Raw genomic sequence first — 26,731 nt, forward strand, 5'->3', positions numbered from 1 at the left:
TATCTCTCGTCACTGCAGCCTATTTATACATCTATTACTTCTCAACTAGAACTTTTAATTAATCGGGCGGTTTATACCCTAAATCACGGTACGCCACTCTAACTATATACGCCTGGCGTAATAGCGGACATAATTGTACAGCGTGTCGAGGAATATAATTAGCGTTTCGTTTCTTTACATATTAACATGAATTAAAATTTTCAGGCAATGTATGCGTAAGTTAGGTAACATAAGGCAAGTGACTATCTCGTATAAACTTGACTATCTCCTTAATCTAAGCTCCCTTCATGAGGTGCTAGGAGACTTCAGTCATTAAGAATATAAATGAGTGGTCCTCGGGGCCTTATTCGTTCCCAAAACTATATATGTATAAAATGTAATATCCTCGTTGCAAAAGTCTTAGCAGTCATAGTTCAAGCATTCTAAATCCTTTACAAGTTACGGTCAGTTTTAAACAAATTTTAAATTAAACTTTTAAGAAATCTCAATTAATAATAATAATAATACTAACAATATATTAACTCAAACAAGCATCCTCTGTGCCATGACTCGTTAAAATGCACCATAGTGCCGATTGACTCTGACTCGGTGGCACTAATTTATTTTCCTCATTCATAATATAACTTTAAAATCCACTTGTAATCCACGTTATTAATTAATTAAAATGTTAAAGATAAAATCGTTTACTGTTCACTGTAGCTTACTGCATCCTCATAACCAACGTTGTAATAATTTTCGTATCCAAGATCATAAGATCATATAAAAAAAAAATTTCTAAAATCACTGTCACTGCAAGAAATCTTCAAATCTAAATGCCTATTCCTTATTCCTTATTTAAAATTCTGGATGGTAAAAATTTTCCCAGGTGGGAATTTGTCGTAGCCATGGTACCGGGTTCGTGAGTGAACCACAGAGCTACCAGGAGCAGATTGATAGGGAATCGTCCACGGACGTTCCTGGGCCGGCCGCATTTTTGGCAAAATGGGCCTCCCTAACATCCGACATCGAACCTTCCGCCACGCGGAATGCCGGACGCTCCTGATACCAAAGCGCCAGCCCGACGTGGGTAACCGCGACGGAGCTAGGGTGCAGGTTCCTCCGCATTTTACATTTCGCTGATTATCGACCCAGCTTGAAGTCGATAAATTTAATCGAATTCATCCTCATGTTAGACTAAACATCTATCATGGCATATACAAATTCTTCTCCCCCCCATTAATGCAAAAAGCTTTAAGCCCTATGTATTTTCAAAATAAAATATGGCAAGGACATACTAACAAAACTAAATAAATGAGCAAAATTTTGGGGTGGGTAATGAACTAGCACTCCACTACGTGTCAAAATTTAGGGTGGGGAATAATTCTAAACTGGTTAACAAACTCTTTTCTCATCGCATTTCCGAAAAAATGCATGAGAAGCCCTAGCAAATCCACCACGTGTCAAGCTTTCGTTGGGGTGGGTTTGAATAAAACTGGTTATAAAACTAATATTTCAATTTTCATTTAGTTCATGGTGAAATAAATGAAAATCCCAGCACCTCGACCACGTGTCATTCTATAGAATGAAGGGATCTGAACCAGTTAATTGATGGGGTGATGTAAACTACTCATCATTCATCCTCTTGATGAGACCACTCGTCATGTATGACGAGTTATTGCTTGGCATGCGAAAGGTACAAATTACACAAAGGAATTAAACTACTGAAAAGACAATGGCAACTCGTTGGATTTTGTGAACCGTTGAACCTGTATCATGGCTGGGTGTAGGATAATTACCTGTCTAACTGAAGTCTCTTAGCTGAATGAAAATAGCGAAGTCCTCTGTGAGCTTCTAACTTGTTGACCAGAGCGTTGTACTACTCTTCACCTCCTGCCTTGCTGACCTCCTCTCTCTACCAACTCAATTCCCAAAGTCCAGTCACTTCCCAGCTTGTCTCACCTCTATATTCCCTGGCCATCGAGCTCTTCCTCGATGCCGAATCGCCGAATCGTGTTTATTATAATTGCTACCATGCAAACCGCTGACACCAAACCCAGAAGTGTTACCTATTTCCTGAATGCTCAGGAGGTTTGCATGGCACAACACAATGCATTGTAAACATGCCTAAGAGGCTTGAGACAGCTGAGAGAAAAACAAGTGAATGCCCTGGTCAACTTGAAGCGTTCAGAGAGACTTAATAAAATAAACATACAATCCTATAGATTGATACGGTACTAAAGTACATTAGAAATAATTTTGAAGGCTTTCATGAAAGGCAAGTGACATTTTCAACTATATTTGTTCCTAACGAACTGACAAGAATTTTATTTACAACAAAATTTCTCTCTTCTCTTCTACCAAATTCGAAAGAAAATAAATCGTATGCAAAAGAAAACAACAGATGGCAGTCGCGAAGCAAAAGTAGTCCTTTTCCCACAAAACACTAAAATATTTTCTGTTAGGCTTTTCTCCTAGGTTGGAAATTGTTCGAAATTGAAATGAGGACTATAAAAGGTTTTTATTACACATTATCAACTGATACACAGTATAATTTTATTTTATTTCTACAGCGCTCTTAGCTAAGTCTTTACCTCTCGTCATGTACTTTACATAGATTACGTTATTTACGTGTATAAAATAGTCTACATACGAGCGGGTGTTTAGTTTCATTTTGATCAGTGAATCGAAGCCGAAGTTATTAATTTTTAAGTTAAAATCCTTATATGTTTTAGGCTGACGCTATTCTATTCAGTATTATTTCAAATAGCATTGTTGATTGATTTAAATTCTTTTGTCAAGTAGACGATTACGCGTTCCTGCTTGCATTGTTGCCACGGTGTATAAAATTTCACTGTGCCAGATGAATGTATACTTCCAATATTTTACTGTTCAAACATATCCAATTTCTGGCAATGAGAAATGATTGTGTCTGGTACCACTGCGTCAGTGGGAATGTGTAACCGTTTCCCCTGAAAACGGTTAAGAGTCTTTCGGTGCGTATCTCGCACAAACAACAGTCAGAATTGTCCGTTTTAAGTTGTATTACGTGGTGTACGAGCGTGTTTGTGATTGTAATAAACCCAGAATAGACTGCGCTTTTTTTATTTCAAAATTCGTAATACTTAGTACAATGCAGGAACGAGAGAACATCCACGAGGCCGTCAACGAACATCAGCAATGGATCAAAGGGGATGGAAATAGTATCTCAGCCCGAACCCTGAGATGTCAATATCATGTTCTGCTGAGCTTACAAGGTAAGTGTACTTGTGAAGGGCAATGCTACTGGACGTAGCATGTCCCAGGTTCAAACCCTGGACAATGCACGGATGTATCCCCCATACTTGCGATAAACTCAAGATGTTAAAAGCGGCGTAATTTAACCTAAATAAGTATAGAGGAAGAAACAATAAACTAGCACAGTTGTAACGATTCATTGAAAGTGAATTCGATTGTTACGACCCAGTAGTGTCCGCGACTGTACATATACTCAGTTCAGACGTCACTCCATTACATGTCCCTAACTGAGGTACAGTTGAAATCAACTTACTTCATTTCATGAAATTTTCGTTTTCATGCGTTTTCGAAGGATGTTTTCATGCCTTTGTGGTCGAAACACGACCCTCCTTAAACTGTTTGAACCACCGAAATGCGGTTGATTCTGGAAGGACATCTTCGCCGTATGCCTGCTGCAATATTTCGTATGATTTCGTGGTGGATTTCTGCAGACGGGCCCAAACTTTCAAAGCCGCGTACTGCTCTTCAAGAACCCTCCATTTTCCGTACGCGACTTCTGACCATTCGTGTTTTGTTTGCGTAGTGTTGCCAGACGCATGCGCATATGCGCTTGCAATTTGATCTGCCGATTCCACGAGACAAGTTTGTATCGCGCAAATTTGTTTCACCGCTGCATGTTCACTGTGTGATATATATAAAAAATATTCTCACTCTTTTTTTTACTAGCCCTGGTATTATTGTATATACAGACCCCGAAAAAAAATCCTGCATACGCCAGTGAGCGTAGTTAATATAATTGAGGGGTCTAGTGAGAGAGGGAGCTATGCCACTTTGACAAGAAATGGAAATAAATTGAGTTTTAGTCATAATTTGAGTCATAATTTGTATAACAAGGGGTATTTTTTTTCTGAACGTATTGTTAGGTAAGTTATTCAAAAGGAAAAATATGAATTTCAATATAAATACCATTTATTATGAACATGTATGGTATATTGTTGTAGTATACCCATGTGGAAAAATCAATCTAGCACATCAAATACTTTGAACAAGGCTTAAATACTTTTGCTTGAGTGTAAATCATGTTCACAGGGTCACATATGATCTACATAAAGACAACTTCATATGTCTTCTGGAGGATCTTCACTGTCCATTGTTTCTGTGGATTTTAGTTTTTGGTAAACATCATGAAAAACTGGAGGAATATAAGGCATTATTGCCATGAGATCTTTTAACTTCAGGGCTGATATTAAATCTTGCACCGGTTACTGCAACACAACCTCTGCCACTCCTATTGCAGACACCATCAGTAAGTGGCATAGCTCCTTCTCGCACTTAAAATGTTGATGAGGACGTATTCAAGAACTCACAAAATCTAAGCGGGAGCTATACCACATGGTTGTAGTTCACATGATAGATGACAGATGGTAGGAAAAGACTGAAAATGGCAAAGAATAAAATTTTCAAGATTTGTGGCATAGCTCCCTCTCTCACTAGACCCCTCAATTTACTGGATATCATCATTTTAGATAACAGTTTCTGAGATATGGATACATTAACTGTTACGGTACGTTACGTAATTTCCTCGGTATTTGTCTCAGGCTTATTCTTGTACACAATTTACGTTCGTTACGCAATTTCGTTTCTGTTAATTCCCTGCTTACTCAACTGCAATCCCCTCCTGGTTACTCCGCTGGGCGTGTCCACCATCACTATGCGAAACTTTGGGACATCATGGTTAGATTTTTCTGAAACCCGTGACCTTAAGGCGTTATGCGGAAATGGAAAAAGCATGTTTACCCTACATTCATTCGTTTCTCCTCTACTCCGGTGAATATTAACATTTAACGCACCTCACGAAAAGGAGCAGAGAGCAGATGGTAGCCGGGTGCTTTCAGGAGAAGAAAAAGTGTCTGGAACGCAAGGGGGGGGAGACGAAAAGAAGTTGCTCTTGAAATTACGTGTCGCCACAAAGAGTCGCATTATGCTGTCTTCGTCTTGTCCCTTGCTAACTAATCACCTCTTCGCGAGAGACACAAACAGATGCCCCTTTCTCTCGGAATGTAGATGGCGCCCTCGTTGTTTTCTTTGATTTAAATCGCAGATTTTCTCGATGAGAAGCGCTATTCCGTGCAAATATCGTGAGAAATGGAATCGGAAATGCACTGTAGATGCATCTACTCAAAGGGAAATAGAAGTTGTTTGATGATCTGCTTATATTAGAAGTTCCTTGGATCTCATCTAAGATGGTTACAGCAAATTAGAAATTATATCCTAACAAGTCAAGTCCCGATATGCGCAGATCGCTGCGGAGCACTTCCTATTACGTCATCCTCCCAACCACTCTTCTACGTACTTGTCTGGCCTTGAGAGTACGAGTGGTGCCAACTCAGCAAAATTAAGCTAAAACAAATATGACAAACAATTTTTACTGTGTAGATTGACGATGCCGGCTCATATCGGTTTACTAGTGGTTCATTTAATTTAATCCGGTCTTTAAAAAGGTTAAGGTTTGTAACGAAGAGAAACTACTGGGCGTATGACTTCATTTTCTGAATGCGACATCTAGCAGTGGCTTGGGTTTTTCTTAAAGCCGAGTGGGGTGGTGGTTCTTTTGTTTTTCGTACAACAATCGCTACGATAGCATGCTTGCCTGTGTTCCTTTTTTAAAGCATTGAAATGTTCTTGCTCTTTACTCTTGGCTGCATATTTTTGAAATGCAAAAATCAAACCATGCCGGGTCCAACGAAATCCACAATCTGCTCTGGAAAGCCCCTTAGAGGACTGGCCAGATAAATTGTTTATAATGTTGCAACATATGTATTTGCGAAATCAGAAGGAGTTACATAAACTTAAGTATAATGTTGTCGAGTTCACAAGCGCCGCCACGGGAGTATCTAAATGGATGGTTTCTCAAGTTTTAAAAGAATTGGATTGGATTGATTTGTTGTTTTAAGTCCACTTTATGCACAGTAAGGCTAATCCGGACTGGACCTACAGTTTAAAGTGGGATCCGAATCACTATGTGCCTCCATCGGGAATCGAACCTGGGATCCCTTGATTACAAGGCGACGACGCTACCACTGCGCCATCAGGGACTTCAAGTTTTAAAAGAAGGAAAAGAGTCGTTGGCGAAAGGTGAGCTGAATTTCTGTACTCCGACAGGTAGAAAACAGACCAGGAAAAAGCGAATATAAATTTCGTTGAAAATCCTCAGACCATTCCTCCCCCTTTAGGTTGCAACACTGCGAACCAACGTCGCTGCGAAGAATGGAGTGGGGAAATGTTGTGTGAGCTGCGCAACAGCTATTTGCAGCGTTTTGTTTTTAAACTTGTCAAGTTATAATAACTTAATTTAATATTTCTGTGCCTTGTGTAAAATCTAAGGATGTGTTCCATTTGAGAGGATACAGCCTAAGAGCCGAAACCTTTTTTCTGTAGGTATACGTAAGCGTGGCTATTTGTTTGCTTGACTTCATTTTATGCACAGAAACGCGAATCGGAACTTGACCTACAGTTTTATGTGATATCTGAACCACTGCATATATACCTCTACAGGACATGTAAAAACAAATCCACGCGTTTACTTCCTTACCGTCCAAGAACTGAAGGAAGTGGGGTTAAACAGTGGACGAGTTGTTTTCGTCCAATCACAATGAATTTTCAGCCAATGGGCACAGATGTCATTCTGCTCGTCTACTCCACGTGAAATCTCCAATAAAACAACACACGTCCATATTGCATATTTACGTTTTAATGACGAAACATAATAGTCCTACTCTTACGGCGGACGGCCCGCATGCTGGCAAGGGAAGTGGGGAGCGGGGAATGCGAAGAAGACCAAACAGACAACAGCGGTGATGTTGAGAGTTACAAGGCTGAGGAGGGGAAGTCCAGAGCGCACCTCGTTCTACAGACTGCTGCGTTCTTTATTGCGCTGGATTGGTCGCTTAATCACTCCCCACTTCCTTTGCCAGCTTATAGGGCTCAGTTCCGATTAGCCTTAGTGTGCCTAAAGTGGACATAAAACACAACAAAAAATCACTCAATCAATTCCAGCTGTTAACTGTAAAAAATAAGATTTTTTTGTAATAAATTTGCTTAGTTTTCAAGAAGGGGGGGGGGGGCTTCGGACTGGTTTGACCGCACCATGTTGTTTTGGCATATTCTATCAGTTTATCCAAAGAATGAATGGTTCCATAGTTTTCAAAATTTCAAAAATTAGAGTTTTATGTGAGACGTCAATCAACATAAACTTTACGACTAAAATTTTCACTCAATAAATTTTAGGTTATTTACTGAACGAAATATGTTAATAACAAAACACCATAACTATGCATATATTTGCACTAATTGTATGTAATGTAAAAAGATAATGAAATACTGTTCCTTAGGATATTCATTGATCTGGTGAATCGAGTCGAGAAATCTCACCAAGGATCCTAATCAATAAATTTGGTATAAAATGGATTTTTTCATTACAACAGTTAATATTGTGTAATAATAAACAGACAAAATAACAATAATTGTTATTATTTCTATTATTCAAGTTTTACCAATGACCTACAAAAAATTCTGAGAATATCAATGATACTAGTGCCTCAGTGTGAATTTGCTATCTGTAAGCAAAGTTCAATTTGTTATTCTTAGATGGCAGCTCGTACGATTGTTTTAAATATTTCCATCCGTTCGGAAAGAAATCTTCCGACCCAGCTCTCACATTGCAAAAAGCTGAGCTGTGAATAATGGCTTATTAAAGCATACTGCGTTGTTTCGTTTAGTGTTTTGAATTAAATATATGACCCGCATAAAATATCATTTCATGCAATATCTTAAGCTTCCTTTACCTTTAAGTATGCATAGAACATGATCCTTGCTATGTATTATTTTGATTCGACCCCAGTGATGTGCATCTACGTGTAAACAACGATAGTCTACATTCTACGCGTAGACTATTTTATACACGTAGATTACGTAATCTATGTAAACAACATGGCGAAAGGTGATAACTTAGCAAAGTGCGCCGTGGAATTAAAAGAAAATTATACTGCGTATCAGTTGCTGATGTGTAAGGAAAACTTTTCATACTCTTTCTCCAAATTCGAACAATTTCTCACCTAGCAAGAAACCTAATATAGGAAATATTCTAGTGTTTTATGGGAAAAATACCACTCTTGGCTCACGACTGCCATCTGTTGTTGTTTTTTTGCATACTATTTATGTTCATCCATAGTTGATCATAGAAGAGACGAGAAATTTTGTTGTAAATAAGGTTCTTTTGATTTCGTTAGTAACCAATATAGTTGAAAATGTCACTTTCCTTTCATGAAACCCTTGAAAATTAATTTTAATGCACTTTAGATTGTCTACGTAGTCTATGTAAACTACAAACCAATGTAATCTACGCGTAGATTACGTGTAGACAACGCATGTAGACGTAAACGTATAGTCTACGGCACATCACTTTTCGACCCGTACAAAAAGCAACAGTTTCTTCATTTCTACGATGAAAAGTAAGTGTTAGAATTACTTTTAATAAAATTAACTGTAATATAATTATTTTATGAGCAAAGTAAGTGTAACAAAATTACTTTTTAGTAAAGCTACAGTAACAGACGTACTTTATAAACAAAGTAGCTGTAACTTGATTACTTTTCACGGAACTAACTGTAACAGTGTTACTTTTTGAACAAATTTCTGTAACAATATTACTTTTGAGCAAAGTAAGTGTAACAAGATTACATTGAGCAAAGTAATTGTAAGTCTTTTTAACCAAAGTAACTGTAACTTAGTTATATTTTGAGTAAAGTAACTAATATATTTCCATTTTGATCAAAATAGCTAAAACTTACTTCCATTTTCATAAAAGTAACTGTAACAAAGATACGCTTTGAGCGAAGTAGTTGTAACTTAGTTACTTTTGATAAGAGTACATGTAACAGAGTTACTTTTTGAGCGAAGTATTTGTAACTTAGTTACTTTTGATAAGAGTACCTTGAATAGTTACTTTTTGAGCGAAGTAGTTGTAACTTAGCTACTCTTGATATGAGTACCTGTAACAGAGTTACTTTTTGAGCGAAGTAGTTGTAACTTAGTTACTTTTGATAAGAGTACCTGTAACAGAGTTACTTTTTGAGCAAAGTATTTGTAACTTAGTTACTTTTGATAAGAGTACCTGTAACAGAGTTACGTTTTGAGCGACTTATTTGTAACTTAGTTACTTTTGATAAGAGTACCAGTAACAGAGTTACGTTTTGAGCGAAGTATTTGTAACTTAGTTACTTTTGATAAGAGTGGGTGTAACAGAGTTACTTTTTGAGCAAAGTAGTTGTAACTTAGTTACTTTTTGAGCAAAGTATTTGTAACTTAGTTACTTTTGACAAGAGTATCTGTAACAGAGTTACTTTGTGAGTGAAGTATTTGTAACTTAGTTACTTTTGACAAGAGTAGCTGTAACAGAGTTACTTTTTGAGTGAAGTATTTGTAACTTAGTTACTTTGGTAAGAGTACCTGTAACAGAGTTACTTTTTGAGCGAAGGAGTTGTAACTTAGTTACTTTTGATAAGAGTACCTGTAACAGAGTTACATTTTGAGCGAAGTATTTCTAACTTAGTTACTTTTGATAAGAGTGCGTGTAACAGAGTTACTTTTTCAGCAAAGTAGTTGTAACTTAGTTACTTTTGACAAGAGTATCTGTAACATAGTTACTTTGTGAGTGAAGTATTTGTAACTTAGTTACTTTGGTAAGAGTACCTGTAACAGAGTTACTTTTTGAGCGAAGGAGTTGTAACTTAGTTACTTTTGATAAGAGTACCTGTAACAGAGTTACTTTTTGAGCAAAGTAGTTGTAACTTAGTTACTTTTGACAAGAGTATCTGTAACAGAGTTAATTTGTGAGTGAAGTATTTGTAACTTAGTTACTTTTGATAAGAGTACCTGCAACAGAGTTACTTTTTGAGCCAAGGAGTTGTAACTTTTTAGTAACGTAACTGTAACGAGATTACTTTTTGAACAAAGTAATTGTAAACGAGTTACTTTTGAGCAAAATAACTGTAAATGTTATTCAAATTGGCCTGATTCGAGGCAAAAGTTCGTCGCTGCTAAAATGAACGTCAGAATTATGGACAAGCGAATCGTTTACTTGCGTGGGTCGAAAACGACCTGGAGGGTAAAAAACGGGTTGAATTAAACAAGCCCGGAGAATACATTCCTGGTAACATAAATCAGGATATTCCGTCGGTTCGATTCAGGGCCTTTGAGGACGAGACTTATGTGGTTTCGCAACTCGCAATAAATGAGCAAAAGGGACTCTCCCGATACTATGGAATCGAAAGATTCTGTATCTTTTCAGAAACATCTTGGGTCGCACGCTTCAATGGGTCTTGGCATTATTGGATGTTTTTCATCAAAAAACGTTCGAGGAAAAACCTCTTGCTAGGCAACGGGTGTCCCCATTCGTATAGCCAATTTCATGACGTTGCCTCTCTCGCGGAATATCAATGGTCGGTACTTTCCCCCCAGTTTCCTTTCTTCGGAATTCCTCAGGGGCCAAAAAAGCACACTTTCCAATAAGTTGCATTCCCATATTCTCAACCCATGTTTTCATTTTTAGTTATACATACCATCTCGTATTTGTTGGTAGTTTTTTTATTCGTTTCCTGGTAGTTCTTTGTAGTCAAAATAATTTTTATGTTGATTGGCAATAGTTTCGTGACTCGCAATTGTTTTATTGACCCGCAGTATTCTTTATATTCATTGACAATAGTTTTCTTGGTTCACAATTGAGGAGTCTAGTGAGAGAGGGAGCTATGCCACAAATCTTGAAAATTTTATTTTTTGCCATTCTCAGTCTTCTGCTACCATCTGTCATCTATCATGTGAACTACAACCATGTGGCATAGCTCCCGCTTGTTCTGCAGCAGATTTTCTGAGTTCTTGAATACGTCCTCATCAGCATCTTGAGTGAGAGAAGGAGCTATGCCACTTACTGATGGTGTCTGCAATAGGAGTGGTAGAGGTTGTGTTGGAGTAACCGGTGCTAGATTTAATATCAGCCCTGAAGTTAAAAGATCTCATGGCAATAATGCCTTATATTCCCCCAGTTCTTCATGGTGTTTTCCAAAAACTAAAATCCACAGAAACAATGGACAGTGAAGATCCTCCGGAAGACATATGAAGTTGTCTTTATGTAGATCATATGTAACACTGTGAACATGATTTACACTCATGCAAAAGTATTTAAGCCTTGTTCAAAGTATTTGATGTGCTAGATTGATTTTTCCACATGGGTATACTACAACAATATACCACATATGTTCATAATAAATGGTATTTATATTAAAATTCATATTTTTCCTTTTGAATAATTTACCTAACAATATGTTCAGAAAAAAAATTACCCTTTGTTATACAAATTATGACTCAACGCAATGCTTTAAAAAACTCAATTTATTTCCATTTCTTGTCAAAGTGGTATAGCTCCCTCTCTCACTAGACCCCTCAATTGTTTCTATTTGTTCTCAGTAATTTGTGTGTTAACTCGTATTATTTTTGTTAATTCACGAAAGCTATTTTTGGCTCACATTAATTTTTATTGGACTAGTAGCACTTTTTGTATTGACTAGTAATATTTTTTATGGGTTCGCAATAGTTTAATAATTTTTTATTGCTATCAATTTTATAATGATTAGGGTTAACCCTTTTTTAGCTCACATTAGTTTTAATTGAACTCGAAATAATATTTATTAGCTCACAATAAATTTTATTGGTTCACAATAGTTTTATTGGCTTCCAATAGTTTTGTATTGACTCGCAATAGTTTCATTAAAGTTTTGTCGCTTCATAGAGCTGTTCTGGAGTTCACCGGGAGGGTTAAGGCGGCCGGAGCGTGATGCTGAACACACCTCCTTCCGTTCCTCAGCACTGTAACTACGTCCACACATCAGCCATGGGGCAAAAATTGACAGACGAATTTGAGCAAGCGTTCCACGTGACCTTCAGAGCATGGATGCCAACCACGGAAAGGAAATCATTCCCAACCAATCAACAGCCAAGTTTCAACACGATGGCAACAGGATACATTCTAGTATGGGTACGGGGACATTTGAGATATACTGTATAAGCTAACGTGGTTTCACAATAACATGATGACTAAGATATTTCAAGAATTTTTCAGTTTATGCAAATGCAATTCTAAAGGTTTTTTGAAGATATTTCGTAAGATATCCAGGCAAATATTTCATGCCTTTACAACCGGACATCTTTTCGCGTGTCAGCTCTTGTTGGGCTTACGTACTGCCAAGTCATGGTCTTGAATCAGTAAGGTCTCTTCCCCCGTTGGTATCGTACGCAAAACTCGCCCTTAAAAGCAGTTGTATACACGGCCGTGAGATCAGAATTTATTACTCAGCATCCCTGGCTCTCGAAATAGATCTCATGATCGGGAGAAACCTTCTCCATCTAGGTCAACGTTAAAGTAAATCCCGCGCTCTTCCTCCTTACCAGGTCCAGGGAAACAACTCTCCTCTTAAATCCCCCCCTCCTGTAACCCCCGAACCCCCTGCAAACCCCCGAGATCTTCTTTTCATCCTCTAGCAGCTGCTTGAGTTTCCACCAACTCCCGCAAGCTCGAAACGGCGCTCGGGTGCGTTGGATTAATTACCGCTCAACAAATATTTGCCTCCGGGATCTAAATTACTACGTTTTTTCGGAAAGAAACTATCCCCCGTCTATTTTCCTTTGAGACCTTCGTGGCAGCAGATAACCAACCGTTCAACTGTAACTTTCAGAGCAATTGGTGATAATTCCATCGGCGTGTAGTACATGTGTACACACGCTCCATGACTCCAGTAGCTCTATGTTTCTACATTAGTAATTCAAGCCAGGATTCCTAGACACCAAAAAACTGACCATACAGTGTGTTTCACTAGCTCACGGACCCCGATTTTAGTTTATAAACATCAAAGCATTGGTCCTAATGTAATGAAATTTGCTACGGACGTACCTTGGTGTGTGAGAAGTATGGTGACGTCATTGGAGCAGTCCCTCTAGTCCTTGCGTGGGTATGCGCGTGCGTCTGGGCGATTCTACTGTTAAATGCTAATCGTACGGACGTGTGCTTTCAGTCTGAGTTCTTGGCCAGCTGCATGACGAGGAACTCCGTATTGGCTATTTGCAGCAGGATGGCGCCACTTGCCACACTTCCAACGCCACTTGCCACACTTTTTTGAAGAACGTGTCATTTCCAAAGGATTTTGGCCTGACCTTAACTCTTCCGATGGCGTATGCTGAACTGAAAGGTCTATCGCAACAAACCACGGACAATCATTGAACTGCAAGACAGCATTCGGCGGGAAATTAACACTGTGACTCCAAATGTGTTGGTCGCTACTTTCTGTAACATGGAGAGACGTGCAGACATGCATTGATGCTAATGGCTACCACTTCCAACACTCGCTGTGACGTCACCATACTTCTTATACACAATAGTATTTATTATATTTCTATTTTCACTAACTCGATATTTATCCTCCAACAATTTACGTATATTCTTTCATCTTGTCCTGCCGCTCTTTTTTTTATTTTTAGAAATAAAAATGTAGTTTCACATTTTTTTCTGTAGTTTCCAGCACCTTTAAAGTGCCACTTTGCTTAACTTAGAAATAAATCTTTCGAAGTTTTGCTTCAAGTACAATTATGCAATTAGAACTGGACCTACAGTTTAAAGTGGGATCTGAATCACTATGTGCCTCCATCGTGGTTTGAACCCATGTCCCCTTCATTACAAGGTGAATATGTTCTTACTACACCATCGGGGTGATCCAAACTTTCCCAAAGAAACACAACATTCTTTGTGGCCGGTTTCTCAATTAAGATTTGAAAGAAATATTCTAGTGTACAGTGGGATGCACAAGTATTGTTCGTCAAACTGTCCACGACTACTATCATGGTTTTTTTCTCATGCATCCTACGTGATTTTAAGGATCGTATTTTTACGTATCTGCTGCATACGTTGATAGAACTTTGTTTGGAATTTTGGTTGAAGCTCTCATTGCGTTAAACAAACACCCTTACAATTTGCTTGTTACAGTATACTTATGCCGCTGCCATACAACTACCGTTAAAAAAATGGTCACGACCGTTTTTCAAGCATTAACGACTGTTACAAAGTTAACCCTACTTAATGTAATTCTAAAAACCAGGTTTTTGATGCATGCAACTTTAATTTATGCACATTATCTATTTATAAGCATTACAAGGTACTGAAATTTAAATAAAAAAAAAACGGTTGTATTAGGTTTTTGTAAGTTAACAAATGCCGTTAAATTTAACGGTAGAATCATGGGTGACCGGAGAATTTTTTCTTAGGGGGGCAGGGTCATAAAAACTTGTATTATTAGTATTATTGCTATTATTACTGCTTTTATTGTTGCTATTATTTTTATTATAATAATACTACTACCACTACTTATGTTCTTTTTTTATATTGCATACATTTATTATTTCCATATTGTGTATCTATATACAATTTGCATAATTGTATCCTAACAAAAGTTGTTTTTTAATAATAACATTAATAATAGTTACTGCTGTAACTTACGGCACAGAAAACAACATTTATTCTTATAAAATATCTCTACAATTCCACCATTCGAATTGCATTAACTTTTTCCAGAAATCTCATGAGGGAGAGTGCCCCTTGGCCCCTCCCTGCTGGCGTCCTTGGGGTAGAATATTGCCGTAAATCATAACAGCGCATGTTCTCTCCAATGTAAAGAACTGCAGAAATTCACTTACTTAATGAAAAAATATAATCTCAATAAACACTAAGAGGAAATTACATTTTTTATTCTCTTCTTTTGCAATATTTTACATTGCAGAGAGCACGCTATCGCTTGCATTCTCGTTTATTTTCATTATTAATAAATCGCACCAGAAATTAGAAGCCGTAAGACTGTAAGAAATAACAGGAAACAGATGTCGCGCATTTACCCGCAAATGAGAAAATAGTGGAACAGACGTTGTTCTTAAAGTATACAGTGGGAGGCTACCCGCGTGTGCTACATAAACAGGCCCGTTCTTATAGGAACGGGCATATTTGGTTACCAAATAAATTTCATCCAGAAAACGGAATATTTAATCAAATAGCCGCATTATAATTCGAGTTATTCTGGATAATTATTCAGATTTCAGAAATGATACCATCAAATATTAATGCTTCAATTACATATATATTTAAATTATTCAGCACAAGATTATCTGAATATTCTCATAATCGAGATTAGTCTGTGCACGAACTGGAATTAACATAAAATTCAGATTCTTTGTGAAATGTACAAGCTGTACGAAAGATGGCAATTTAACATCTGCAGAAATCGAATAAATGTTTTCCATTCATGTCTCGTCTCAGCGGGCAGTGTAAACATTTATCGAAAGTAGAATGACAATTTTGAAGTACGTATAACATTATTTACTGTAATTAATGTAACTTTTAGTGATTCAGTTTCTACAAGTAGTGTAGTATTTATGGAGGCACATTTAGAGGATGTGGGGGTAATTCCTCCAAGTACCCACTTTATACGACGCTGGGTGGGCGGCGGATCCGCTTGAACATGTGGAAATAAATCCAGGTTCTCCGTCGCTGGGCATCGAACCCGTGTCCCTCGCACTGGAGTCAGACGCCATAACGAATTTTAATGCAAATGGAAATTTTAGAGGCGAGTGCTCCCTTTGACCCCGCCAAGTTACGTCTATGTTAGTAGTTGTGGTGGTGTTTGTTGGTTGATCATTTTACTTCATATTTCTGCAACTCTTGGCTAATCGCGAAGATGATGATGAGTGATTACATGATGAAGAGATGCTAACAAAGAATACCCATGTCCAGGACGGGAATCGAACCTGTGACCTCTGTCGTCGTAGAACACTGTGCTTAACACTCCACCATGCAGGGCAGTACAGTGATGTTGGCGACAATGTATTTCGCGTTAATAGTCGTTCCATACGAAATCAACACAGCCCGCAACCTGATCATCTCAGATTTTTATGAAATTTTGGACGTTGAAACTATGCATGGAACTTAGTAACGGTCAAAAGTTTGAGTCTCGTGCGTGCTGTAATTGTAAAATTATATATAGTTCGCAGAAATTGCCCTCTCTGAGAACGTTTACCTATCTTAAATGTGCTGTAACTCCGCCCCTATTTGGCCTAGGAAGGTCAAATATAGTTCATTGTACAAGGAATTGAACAAGCTTTCGAAGAAGCCTACCTTTGGATAAAATGAAAATATTGTCACTTGACCTTGAACTTTGACCTTGAAAATCTCAAAACCTGTCCTCGTCGAAAATCGTGGAAAAAAATATTTTTAGCACACCAAGATATACTCTAAAATGTATGAAAGAATCAAACTTTGACTGTAGTGGGTTCAGAAGATACAAAATAATGTGTATAAATAAAAGTCTTATTACAATCTTCTAGGGTGAGTCCAAAGCCCCTGAACACTCTTTAGAAAGTAAGGCAGTTATCCTGGGTACAATTGGTTATGATAGAAACAGGTTAGGCACAAATTGAACCATAATTGAAGACTAAATTTGTAAACGCTGTAAGTGCCACAATAATTCAAACACCGTTTTCCACATTAAACGTGAAAAGTGTCTGTGAGCCCTCTAATTAGTTCAAAGGGCGTGTGAAGGGGTCACTAGTGTGCACGTTCTTACGGGCTGATGTGCGGAACGATGCGATTTCCCAACACTTTCGCTTTTGGCACTTACAACATTTACCACTTTTAGCCCTGAAACAGTCCTACGCCGCTGCTGCTTGCCTCGACTTCGTCTCTCGGGGTTCGGCAAGATTATCAGCAGGCATAGGATTGCCTTTTACACTACCGTCGTTTCAAGATTAGCCATAATGCTAACCTTTTCCTCCAACGGTGTCATGAGACTCTAAATTGCTCTCAGGGTTCGGGTATATGTTGCCAGATGAAAGGGTAGCCAAAGGCTTGACCAGAGCGATACAAAATGTTATTCAACAACAAAGTTCAGAAAGAAACCTTAGACAAATAGAGAGAGGTTATGAGTTTAAATTAAGGTAACAGGACTTTAGACACAGAAATACAATGGATAAACTTGGTCCGTTCTCAATTTTCCTTCATGCATAGGGACCCAACGTTTACATTTTAAACCTGTTACTAAAGTATCTCCTAAAATAATATAAATTTCTACCTTGCGGTTGGAGGATGGGGGAGGAAGTAAAGGAAAGCTGATTAGTCACTTCTCTCACCCGAGGGTGGAGTGTGGTCTTGGCAGTGCCAAGTTCACTTCTCTCGTCCTGAGACGAAGCGTAACATCTCTCATCCGAAGATGGAGCGGATTCTCTGACTAGTGGACAGAGTCCAACCTCATCTCTCGTCCGGAGACGAAGCTCAGCTTCTCTCATCCGAAGATGGAGCCCTTACTACTCTTGGTCTCTCGCTGGATAGGGCGGAGTGAGTCTCCTTTGAGGTGCTTGGTCTCTCGCCGGAGCGGAGCGCACCTCCTCTCGCCCAAAGGCGGAGCGGAACTAACTTGCCAGCCAGGCTTTCGCTTTTATATAGGGTCTGCGATGCTAGCGAAAACGCGTGGAGAAGAAAAAACTAATAAAAGTATATTATTAAAGTGAGTTTTCCAAAATAGAGGTGGAACTCATTTTTAAATTTATACAATTCTCAATTTCTTATATTCTTAGAGAGGTCATAAAAATAGAGGTGCGACTCGTACAATTTGTGACGAGACGGGTTCGTTACAGTCCTCAATTATTTTTGTCAAGCGTAGGTCCGCAATGTTGTTGGCCGCCATATTGAATTCAACACAAGAGATTTCCAATGGAAAGGAGGTGCAGGTTAGAATTTCAGGAGAAATATAGTGGTGAAGGTTTTTCCAACAACAAAATGCACTGTTCAGTTAAACAAAACTTGGTTTCAAGAGATTCTGCAACTGCACAATGCAAGGAATATGACATAGGGTCTACGTTTGTGTCTCAGAGTTTGCCGATCCAAATTCCACGTTAGTTAAACATCAGTTAGAACCAGTGTTGAAAGTCTTGAGAAGTGGAGAATTCCATTTAGCTAACAGCTGCTCTCCGACCCTTAGCATATCTGAATATTTTATCACTCAGGGGGACGCCGCCAGAGGTCAGGCAAGTGCTCTCGTCACCTATTCTTGGCAATAATGGAACTAACTCAATTAGCTCCAGATTTCCTAAGCATTCGTCGCGAAAAGCGTCCCTCGTGGACACGCTCTGCTGAGCTTTGTTGAATGTCAGCAGATGGGGGAAGCGTCGATCAATCCGGTGAAGCAAAATATCCATTACTGGAGCTCAAATGTTGCTCTTTCGGTGCAATGGTTAGTTGAATGTTATTTCATCCTCTTTGAATACTTACAGAAATGTTAAGTACTGAAAATCTTTTTTACTGAAATATTACTAAACTAAAGAGACTGACAAGAAGAATACATTTCATATTTTACAAATCTAATATATCCTACATGATTCTTAATATGGAGGGAAAACATTGAAATGGACCTAAAGGAAGTCGGTAGGGATGGAAAAGAGTATTAGGTAAATCTTGCTCAGGATAGGGACAGATGGAAGGCCTGTGTTGCTGTAGCCATGAACCTTCGGGTTTAAGAAGGCTAGAGAGTTAGTTAATATATCCTACACAGGAGAGTTCGAAGAGCTTAAAAATTGCTGAGTCGATGCTTGGAAAGGACTACTTTACTTCCATTACCTCAATCTCGAATTGCTAGATGCTTGGGCTTTTTCAGTTCTCTCTCTTAACTCACTCTCATCCAACGGGTCGCCTGATGCTTGGGCCTTACTAGTATTGATAATTTATCGGAAAATGACCCCTGTTTGAAATGAATAATTTTCCTTTTTATGGGGTGCGAGTTCTCAGGAGAGACTACGGGACACGCAGGTTCGAGTCTTCTGGGAGAAGCGTAACAACTTTCCTCCTGAGAGTTCGGCCTGTCTGTGGGATTTGTGGCCACGCACCATCGTGAAGAAATTCGGGAGCCACGAATGAGTAGCGTGACCCGGTCACGGAAACCTACAACGACGACTGGGGTTTCGTCGTGTTTACCACACGTCATTCCATAACTGGTTGAATGATCTTCTACCTCGGCAAGATGTAATCGTAATGACAAAATTTGTATTTCTTTGTATTGTTATTCTACGCTGCCATTTTTTTCCATTTGGCCTAATAGACACTGTTAGGATCAGTGTTAAGCCCGGAAACTTCGATGCGAGTTCGAAAGTAGATTACTTAATGCGCTCGGTTGGCAAAAACGCTTCGTCTTGTACCTTATGTAAGTATTGTCCGAATGAAATTAGACTTTTGTATTTTTTCGGCATGGTATATTGTTTGCTTGAACCGACAACGACAAGGCGACTATTAGCGCATATATAGCCCATGTATCAGTATTACTTCCGTACAGTACAAGCAATAAACCATGCGGGGAAAAAAAAGAAAGGTCTCAGTTTTTACATTTGGGAGACCCTCACAATTTTACTAATGCAATGACGAAAATAAAATAAGGTAGAAAAAGTGCTGCGATTTATAAAATACACCTCGTATTTTTATTGCTTTCAAAAATATTACTCTTAATTAATTGCCCACTTAGTACATTACACGCTTGAGGAACTAATTGTGTTTCCTTGCTTTAAATTTGGCAGTTTTCTCCTGCCTATAATTTACATAGTCTCCTGATGTAGCCGGTAGCGCGTCTGACTCCCACGCGGGGGACTCGGTTCGATTTCCAGGGTGAGGTATCTACGGTGGCAATTTTTCCGGACTTGCACCCACATAAAGCGGTTCTGGGGCTCACCCAGCCTCAAATCAATGAGTACCTTGTGGCACTCCTGGGAGTAAAGGCGGCCAGAGCGTGGTGCTGACCACATCCCTTCATGACACGGTGCTGTATGCAAGGGGAACTTTATCTTACCTAACCTTACGTATAAAGCTACAACATTTATCTACTTCAATATAAACTTCCTTCGTCGTCTCTTTTGACATGTTTGTATTCTTAAAATCCTAGCTAGCGCATAAGACGCGCATAAGACGCTTACAACAAAATTTTGTTATTCATAGTTTTGGAAACACAATATGAAAAAAAATTATGAGGCTTTTTTATAATTAATGTCAATATAAGCGTACTGTAGCTCGTGTAGTGGCTTATATTATTAAAAAGGTAATTTTTGACTATTTTAAGTGCATATTTAACTCGATATTTTTGTAACATTGTTAAGTTAAGACTTGTTTCCATGTTTAATCAAACACTCAAAGGCTGGCCCAGGCCTAATTTATTGTAAAAGAAATGAAAAATATAATACATATATACATAATGTCATATTAAAATATAATATTTTAGTGCACATTTCTACTACATAAAAAAAATCCGTTCTGTGGTTATAAATATACACGTATTTTAAGTCTAATATTTTGATGTGAAAGACTTGTATATCAGATGAAATATTTGTGTTCATAAATCTTTCTCATGAAAAGTTTTATGTATGCGTTCCGTCGAAGCAAATATGTTTCTCTTCATATACACATATTCTTCTTTTTCAGAGGAAGGGAACGGTCCATGGTGAAGAGCTGCCGTATGTCTTCGGTGCCCCTCTGGTGGAGAGTATGAACCACTTCCCGCGCAACTACACCAAGTCGGAAGTGGCTCTGTCTGAGGCAATCATGATATACTGGAGTAACTTCGCTCGCACCGGGTACGTATGTTTCCTCTCCTTTGAGTGTCTGCGCGGCCGACGTCTCCATGACGCGGCCGCGTACTTTGGGAAGATAAATATCCGACAATGCTCTTAGACGTGTGAGGCTTCAAAGCCTGGTGCGAGACGGCTCTTTAAGTGATATACTCAACAGGGTTCTTGGCTGCATAGAGAAAGAACTGGCGTGCTGGTGGCAGCGTTGCTGTCTCGAGTTGTGTTTAAACGCTGGACGGGTGCTGCTTGCAACGGTTAAGGATGCCTAACTAACTAACTAACTATCTAGCCTTCTTAAACCCGAAGGTTCATGGCTGCAGCAACACAGGCCTTCCATCTGTTAAGGATGCCTAAACCCGGAAAAACATTTTATCGGAATTTCAAATATACAAAAATATAAGCAATTAAATCAGGGTAATCATTTTGGGGCATCCTGTATATATCCGTATTGATCTACAGATTTTGTTAGAATGATTGAATCAAGAAGGCTTAGATGGGCAGGCAATGTGGCAGCAATGGGAGAGGAATGAAGAGTTAGAGGATTCTTGTTGGGAAACCTGATGGTAAGAAACCAGTAGAAATGCCAAAACGAAGATAGAGGAATAACGTTGTGATGAACCTAAAGGTAATCGGCAGGGATGGAAAAGAGTGAACAGGTCTTGCTCAAGATAGGGACAGATGGAAGATCTGTGTTGCTGCAGCCATAAATCTTCGGGTTCAAGAAGACTAGAGAGTTAGTTAGTTATATCCTTACAGATCGAAACATCTGATATTCGATAATCAAAACTTAATAATAACAACTAATGTGAATCAGGTATCAAAATCGTTCAAATGAGAATAATATTAAAAACAGCGTCTTAAACAAACTTCATTGAGATATGATATGTCATAATTATCTCTAATATCATTTATGAAAGTGAAATCAAGGCTCCTAAGTAAAGTGGTTACACGAAGCCAGGCGATTCAAGTTTGAATCCTAGGTAGGTACCATTATGTTTGCCTCATAATCCTTTCACCATTCATTCTTATATTTGCGATTAATCCAAGATGTAAGAAAGAGACGCAAATTTGCTGAAATGGAAAGGAAGTCTATGAGACAATGGTCCCCTACACTAAAACAATTATGGGAAATACAGTAGTTATGATAACATTTCTATACAAATAGTTGGGTTGCGAAGGTTGCACGATACTGAACTTCAGCCGACCTCCGCGGAAGAGTGGTAAGCACAGCGCACTGCAACGCTAGGGGTTCTGAGTTCGCGTTCAGTTACCTGCAAACTGTAAAGACTGGCTGGCCTACTTTGGGTAATATCCTCTCTGTACTAGAATCAATTTTCTGTGGTGTGTAAGCTCGATGCTATTTACACATTAATCTATATATATATATATGGATGTATATGTGTGTGTGTTTGTTTGTTCCAGCATAACTCTCGAACGCCTGGAGCGATTTCCACCAAACTTGGTATACGTATCCTTGCAATCTGGAAATAAATACTGTGAGGGTAAGACACCCCTGCTACCATTAGGGGTGGGTAGGAAGGGGTGATATGTAAAAATAATCGAGAACCAGCGATATTAAATTCCGCACAAACATACAGCCGTGACTCTATGCAATCCGCACAACGATAGTGTTTCTCGGGTTGTCTAACATCCAGGCTGTGTTGCGAATGGAATCTATAGTTTTCGTGACACTCCCAATGCGGTTCAACTTCATCTCCTATCGGCATGGGGGGTGAGAGGGGGTGAAAAATAAAATGCCACAAATGACGTAGATTAGTGTCGAATCCATAGTTTTCGGAGTCAATAAAGTAATTGGTGACATTAACATTTAAAATTAGTTACATTTTACACTATAGTTAGAATTCATTATTTTCCTGTCTCATACAAGAATGGGATAAATAAATACCCGGTCAACGCCGGGCAATCAGCTAGTACTACATAATACATAGCCTAAGCTGCGATAGGTTAAAACACAACTTTAAAAGAAGTTTACCGTAAAGGAATCGCACACTCAAACACGTCTTACATTGTCAATATTGGACCCTGCACATATTTGGATATGAAAGTAAGGATTCTTTCCCGTCTCAGCGATAGACCTGAATCTCCTCGGAACTGTGGAGCTCATCCCCTATACCTCCTTCACCAACGTCTCCCGATCGAATCCCCTTTGGACTCTCCTCTCTCCTCTCTTTATTCTCCCCTCTTTCCACATTACAATCCCCAGTTATTCAGGTGTCATCCTTCCTACTCGCCCACTTCCTGCTCCTCCCGCTCAGCAAATCCAACTCGACAATCCGAGACAAGCATTCCATGAATATTTCCTGATTGGACTGCTTGCTTACCGTCTGAGAGTAATGACATCTTTTATATTACTAAATTTCCCCTTCCTGATTTTCAATGATTATCCTTCCTTTCTTTTTACACATAATTAACATCTCTTTACGTTCGATTGATTGTTTGGTTTATTATACTTAGATTTTCGGCCACTTTTGACTATTCGCGAAAATTGGACGAATGGTGATAACATTAAGGGACAATCACAAACATATGCAGACGACACAACACGAGCCACACACAGGATTATACTGGCTGTGAGTCCAGGCGCCAGAGTCTCGTTAGACTGCAAAATGCAGTCCAGTTTGTACTGCATGTAAGGGAGGTTGACATTTGGGTATCTTTGTAAAAGATTCATCTTACACACCGGTCCCGGATTCGAATCCTGCCCTGGGCATGGGTGTTGTTTCTGAGTGTTCCCTTATCCATTTCGTCATATTATCACTTATCCTCATCTTCACTATTAGCCAAAAGTGACAGAAAAGTGACTTTAATTAAGCAAATTGAATCAATACTGAAATGCTCGGGTTCGATACCTGGTGGAGGCACATTGCACAGTGGTTGGGATCCCACTTTAAACTGTAGGTCCAGTCCCGGAGCGTATATTCTAGGCTAGCTAGGCTATCTGCGAAGTCTGAAGTCTAGAGAGTAAAATACAGGAAAAAAAATCGATCAAAAATTGTAAATAAAATTATTAATATCTGTGAGATGATGATGGTTATTCTGGAGTTGGCAACCTGATTTCTTGTGAGTTGTTAACCTGATTTCTTGTGAGTTGTTAACCTGATTTCTTGTGAGTTGGCAACCTGATTTCTTAGGAGTTGGCAACCTGATTTATTATGAGTTGGCAACCTGATTTCTTATGAGTTGGCAACCTGATTTATTATGAGTTGGCAACCTGATTTATTATGAGTTGGCAACCTGATTTCTTGTGAGTTGGCAACCCGATTTCTTAGGAGTTGGCAACCTGATTTATTATGAGTTGGCAACCTGATTTCTTATGAGTTGGCAACCTGATTTCTTGTGAGTTGGCAACCTGATTTCTTAGGAGTTGGCAACCTGATTTATTATGAGTTGGCAACCTGATTTCTTATGAGTTGGCAACCTGATTTATTATGAGTTGGCAACCTGATTTCTTATGAATTGGCGGCCTAATTTCTTATGAGTTGGCAACCTGGTTTCTTAGGAGTTGGTAAACTTATTCATATTCATAGCCTAGGATAACGTGATATAGTCAGATAGCCAGATCTTAGACTCAGTATACGTCACTGGTCCAGTCCTAAATAACCTGTCCGTGCATAATGTGGAATTAAAACAAATTCAAACAAACAATACATAATTGTATATCTATATTAATCGTCTAATAGTATTAAAGTATTGAAACAAAGAAGTCTTCGGCGAAAAGCCAATTGCCACGAATTGCAAAATAATGAAGAGTTTAAGGGATCGTTTTTGGGAAACACAGTAGTAAATGGCCTATAAATGGCGAAGATTAGGATGGAATGATGGAGGAGTGACCCCGAAGAAGAATGGCAAGCTAGATTGACCATTTCCCATATAAGCTGGGGCGAGAAACCTTCGGGATTATGAATACCAGAGAAATGGTGAGTTATTTATGGCCAGTATCTCATTTGCAAGCCGTTTTGTTGCTTGACAATCTTCATTCCTTAGGTTTTACGGTGCAGTAACTTTTAAATCTCACATAATCTCACACAAGGGTTCGTGGAACATACCCAACAACCACAGAACACTTCCATATGCAGTGCTCAGCTGCACATTCTACTTAGCAATCCACGCACATGCAATTAGTAAAATTTAATCTCATACCTTTAAAGAATCTTGTTATTTTCCCGCGCACATATGCGAAATTAATTTCCTTTTTCCCCACCCCGCCATCTTTACCGCTTTTTTTTCCTGTTTTCATTTCTCATATTAGAAACCGTGCGCGATTCTCGAGGCACATATGCCGGCGGAATCGGATATGGGAGCTGAATATTCATGCTCACCTTGTTGCACTTCGCAAGTGACGGGAAAAGTGGTGGGGACTCCCGGGGAATCCCAATTAAGGCGTGTTTGTGTTAATAAATGCGGCAGCAGCTGCGACTTGCGGCCCTTCTCAGAGCCAGGCGAAGGGTTCCTCTCCTCTGGGACATTTTTCCCCTTCCTTTTCCCCCCCTGTTTTTCCGCTCTCCCTGCTTATGACCCCTGGCTGTCTCTTCGTTCTCCTCGGATGGCTAAGCCGGGCCTCCAGAAGGAAACAGTTAATTAAATCCAAGAGAAATATTAAGGCGAAGAGCGTAATGTTTTGGTATCCAACTTTCTCCGCTAGAGGTCACTAGTGCGCTCCACCCTCTCAGGACCTTGTTCATTAAGTTTGCTTGAAGCGCGGGGAAGCGCATGGGAAAGCAGGTCGCTTAGCAGTTGAAAGTACAAAATGAGATAAATATCTTATGCCTTGAGAGGATTTAATGCCGCCAAATGAAATGAAGTGATTTAATGTACTGTTATGAATCACGGTCTTGCATGTTGCCTTTCGGCCGAAGGTAGATGGAGCTTTCATAACCTAGCTAAAAAGGTAGGTACTTAAAGGGCAGAACATCATTCGTACCTTATTAATAACAAGTATTAATTCTGTTCAAACCATAGGCCATACGAACTACAATTACGTTAACACACATAGAAGCACAGCGAATTTAGTAAACACCTGTTTGCACACAATTGTACCATATTGTACCAAAATAACAAAATATATTGCAAGTGTGGATTGACAATATCATTTGTGCATATTCTGCTGTGGTTTATTTAGTTTGATTGTATTATATCACCCAAGATATCTATACGAAAAATTTAGGAATTAGAGAAATATTTTCCTTAATTTCTTCAACTGTTAGTGCTTACCCTGGTGTTATTAGGAATAATGGTCTAGCCTCCTATGTTTATTTGGTGTTGCTAATTTTACTGTTTTCTTTTTATGGTATGTCAGCACAAGTCTATTGTAATTAATGATAGTCTACCAAATGGGAATTTAGTGAGCGGGGGTGAAGAGTGGAATAAATATTTTCGGTGGCCATGTCTGCTTTCTGTCTGTTTCCTTATTGTTTGTTCTCTATTTTCCCTTTCTTTCTCTGTTTATATTATATTATTGTTTTCTTTCGCCATTTCTCTATAAAGTTCTTTCTGTTACTCTTTTCGTTCCAATATTTCTTTATCTTTTCCTTTCTATTATTCTCTATTTACATATTTACCTAACATTTCCTTCTTTCTTCCTCGTTCTCTCTCTCTCTCTCTCGCTATTCCTCTCTCCCTATTACTTTACGTCCCTTTCATTCATCCTATCTCCTTCTGTTCCTTTGCCTTTCTCTCTATATAGTTTTCCCGGCTCTCTCGTTCTTCATGTTTCTTTCTTTCTATTATGTCATAGCCTCTTTAGGCAGGCTGAGAG

General features: G+C 38.8%; 1 protein-coding gene across 1 annotated transcript in view; it reads left to right on the forward strand.

Annotated features, from left to right (window-relative positions):
- Positions 1-26,731, forward strand: part of LOC145979739 (neuroligin-3-like) — a 122,164-nt gene that overhangs the window by 79,492 nt on the left and 15,941 nt on the right. The window contains exon 4 of the mRNA XM_083112724.1: positions 20,810-20,961. Coding sequence (XP_082968850.1) covers positions 20,810-20,961 — 152 coding nt within the window. The remainder of the gene's footprint in view (positions 1-20,809; positions 20,962-26,731) is intronic.

This window comes from Lepisma saccharinum, chromosome 26, assembly GCF_977018435.1.
Source record: "Lepisma saccharinum chromosome 26, izLepSacc3.1, whole genome shotgun sequence".
Lineage (NCBI taxonomy): Eukaryota > Metazoa > Arthropoda > Insecta > Zygentoma > Lepismatidae > Lepisma > Lepisma saccharinum.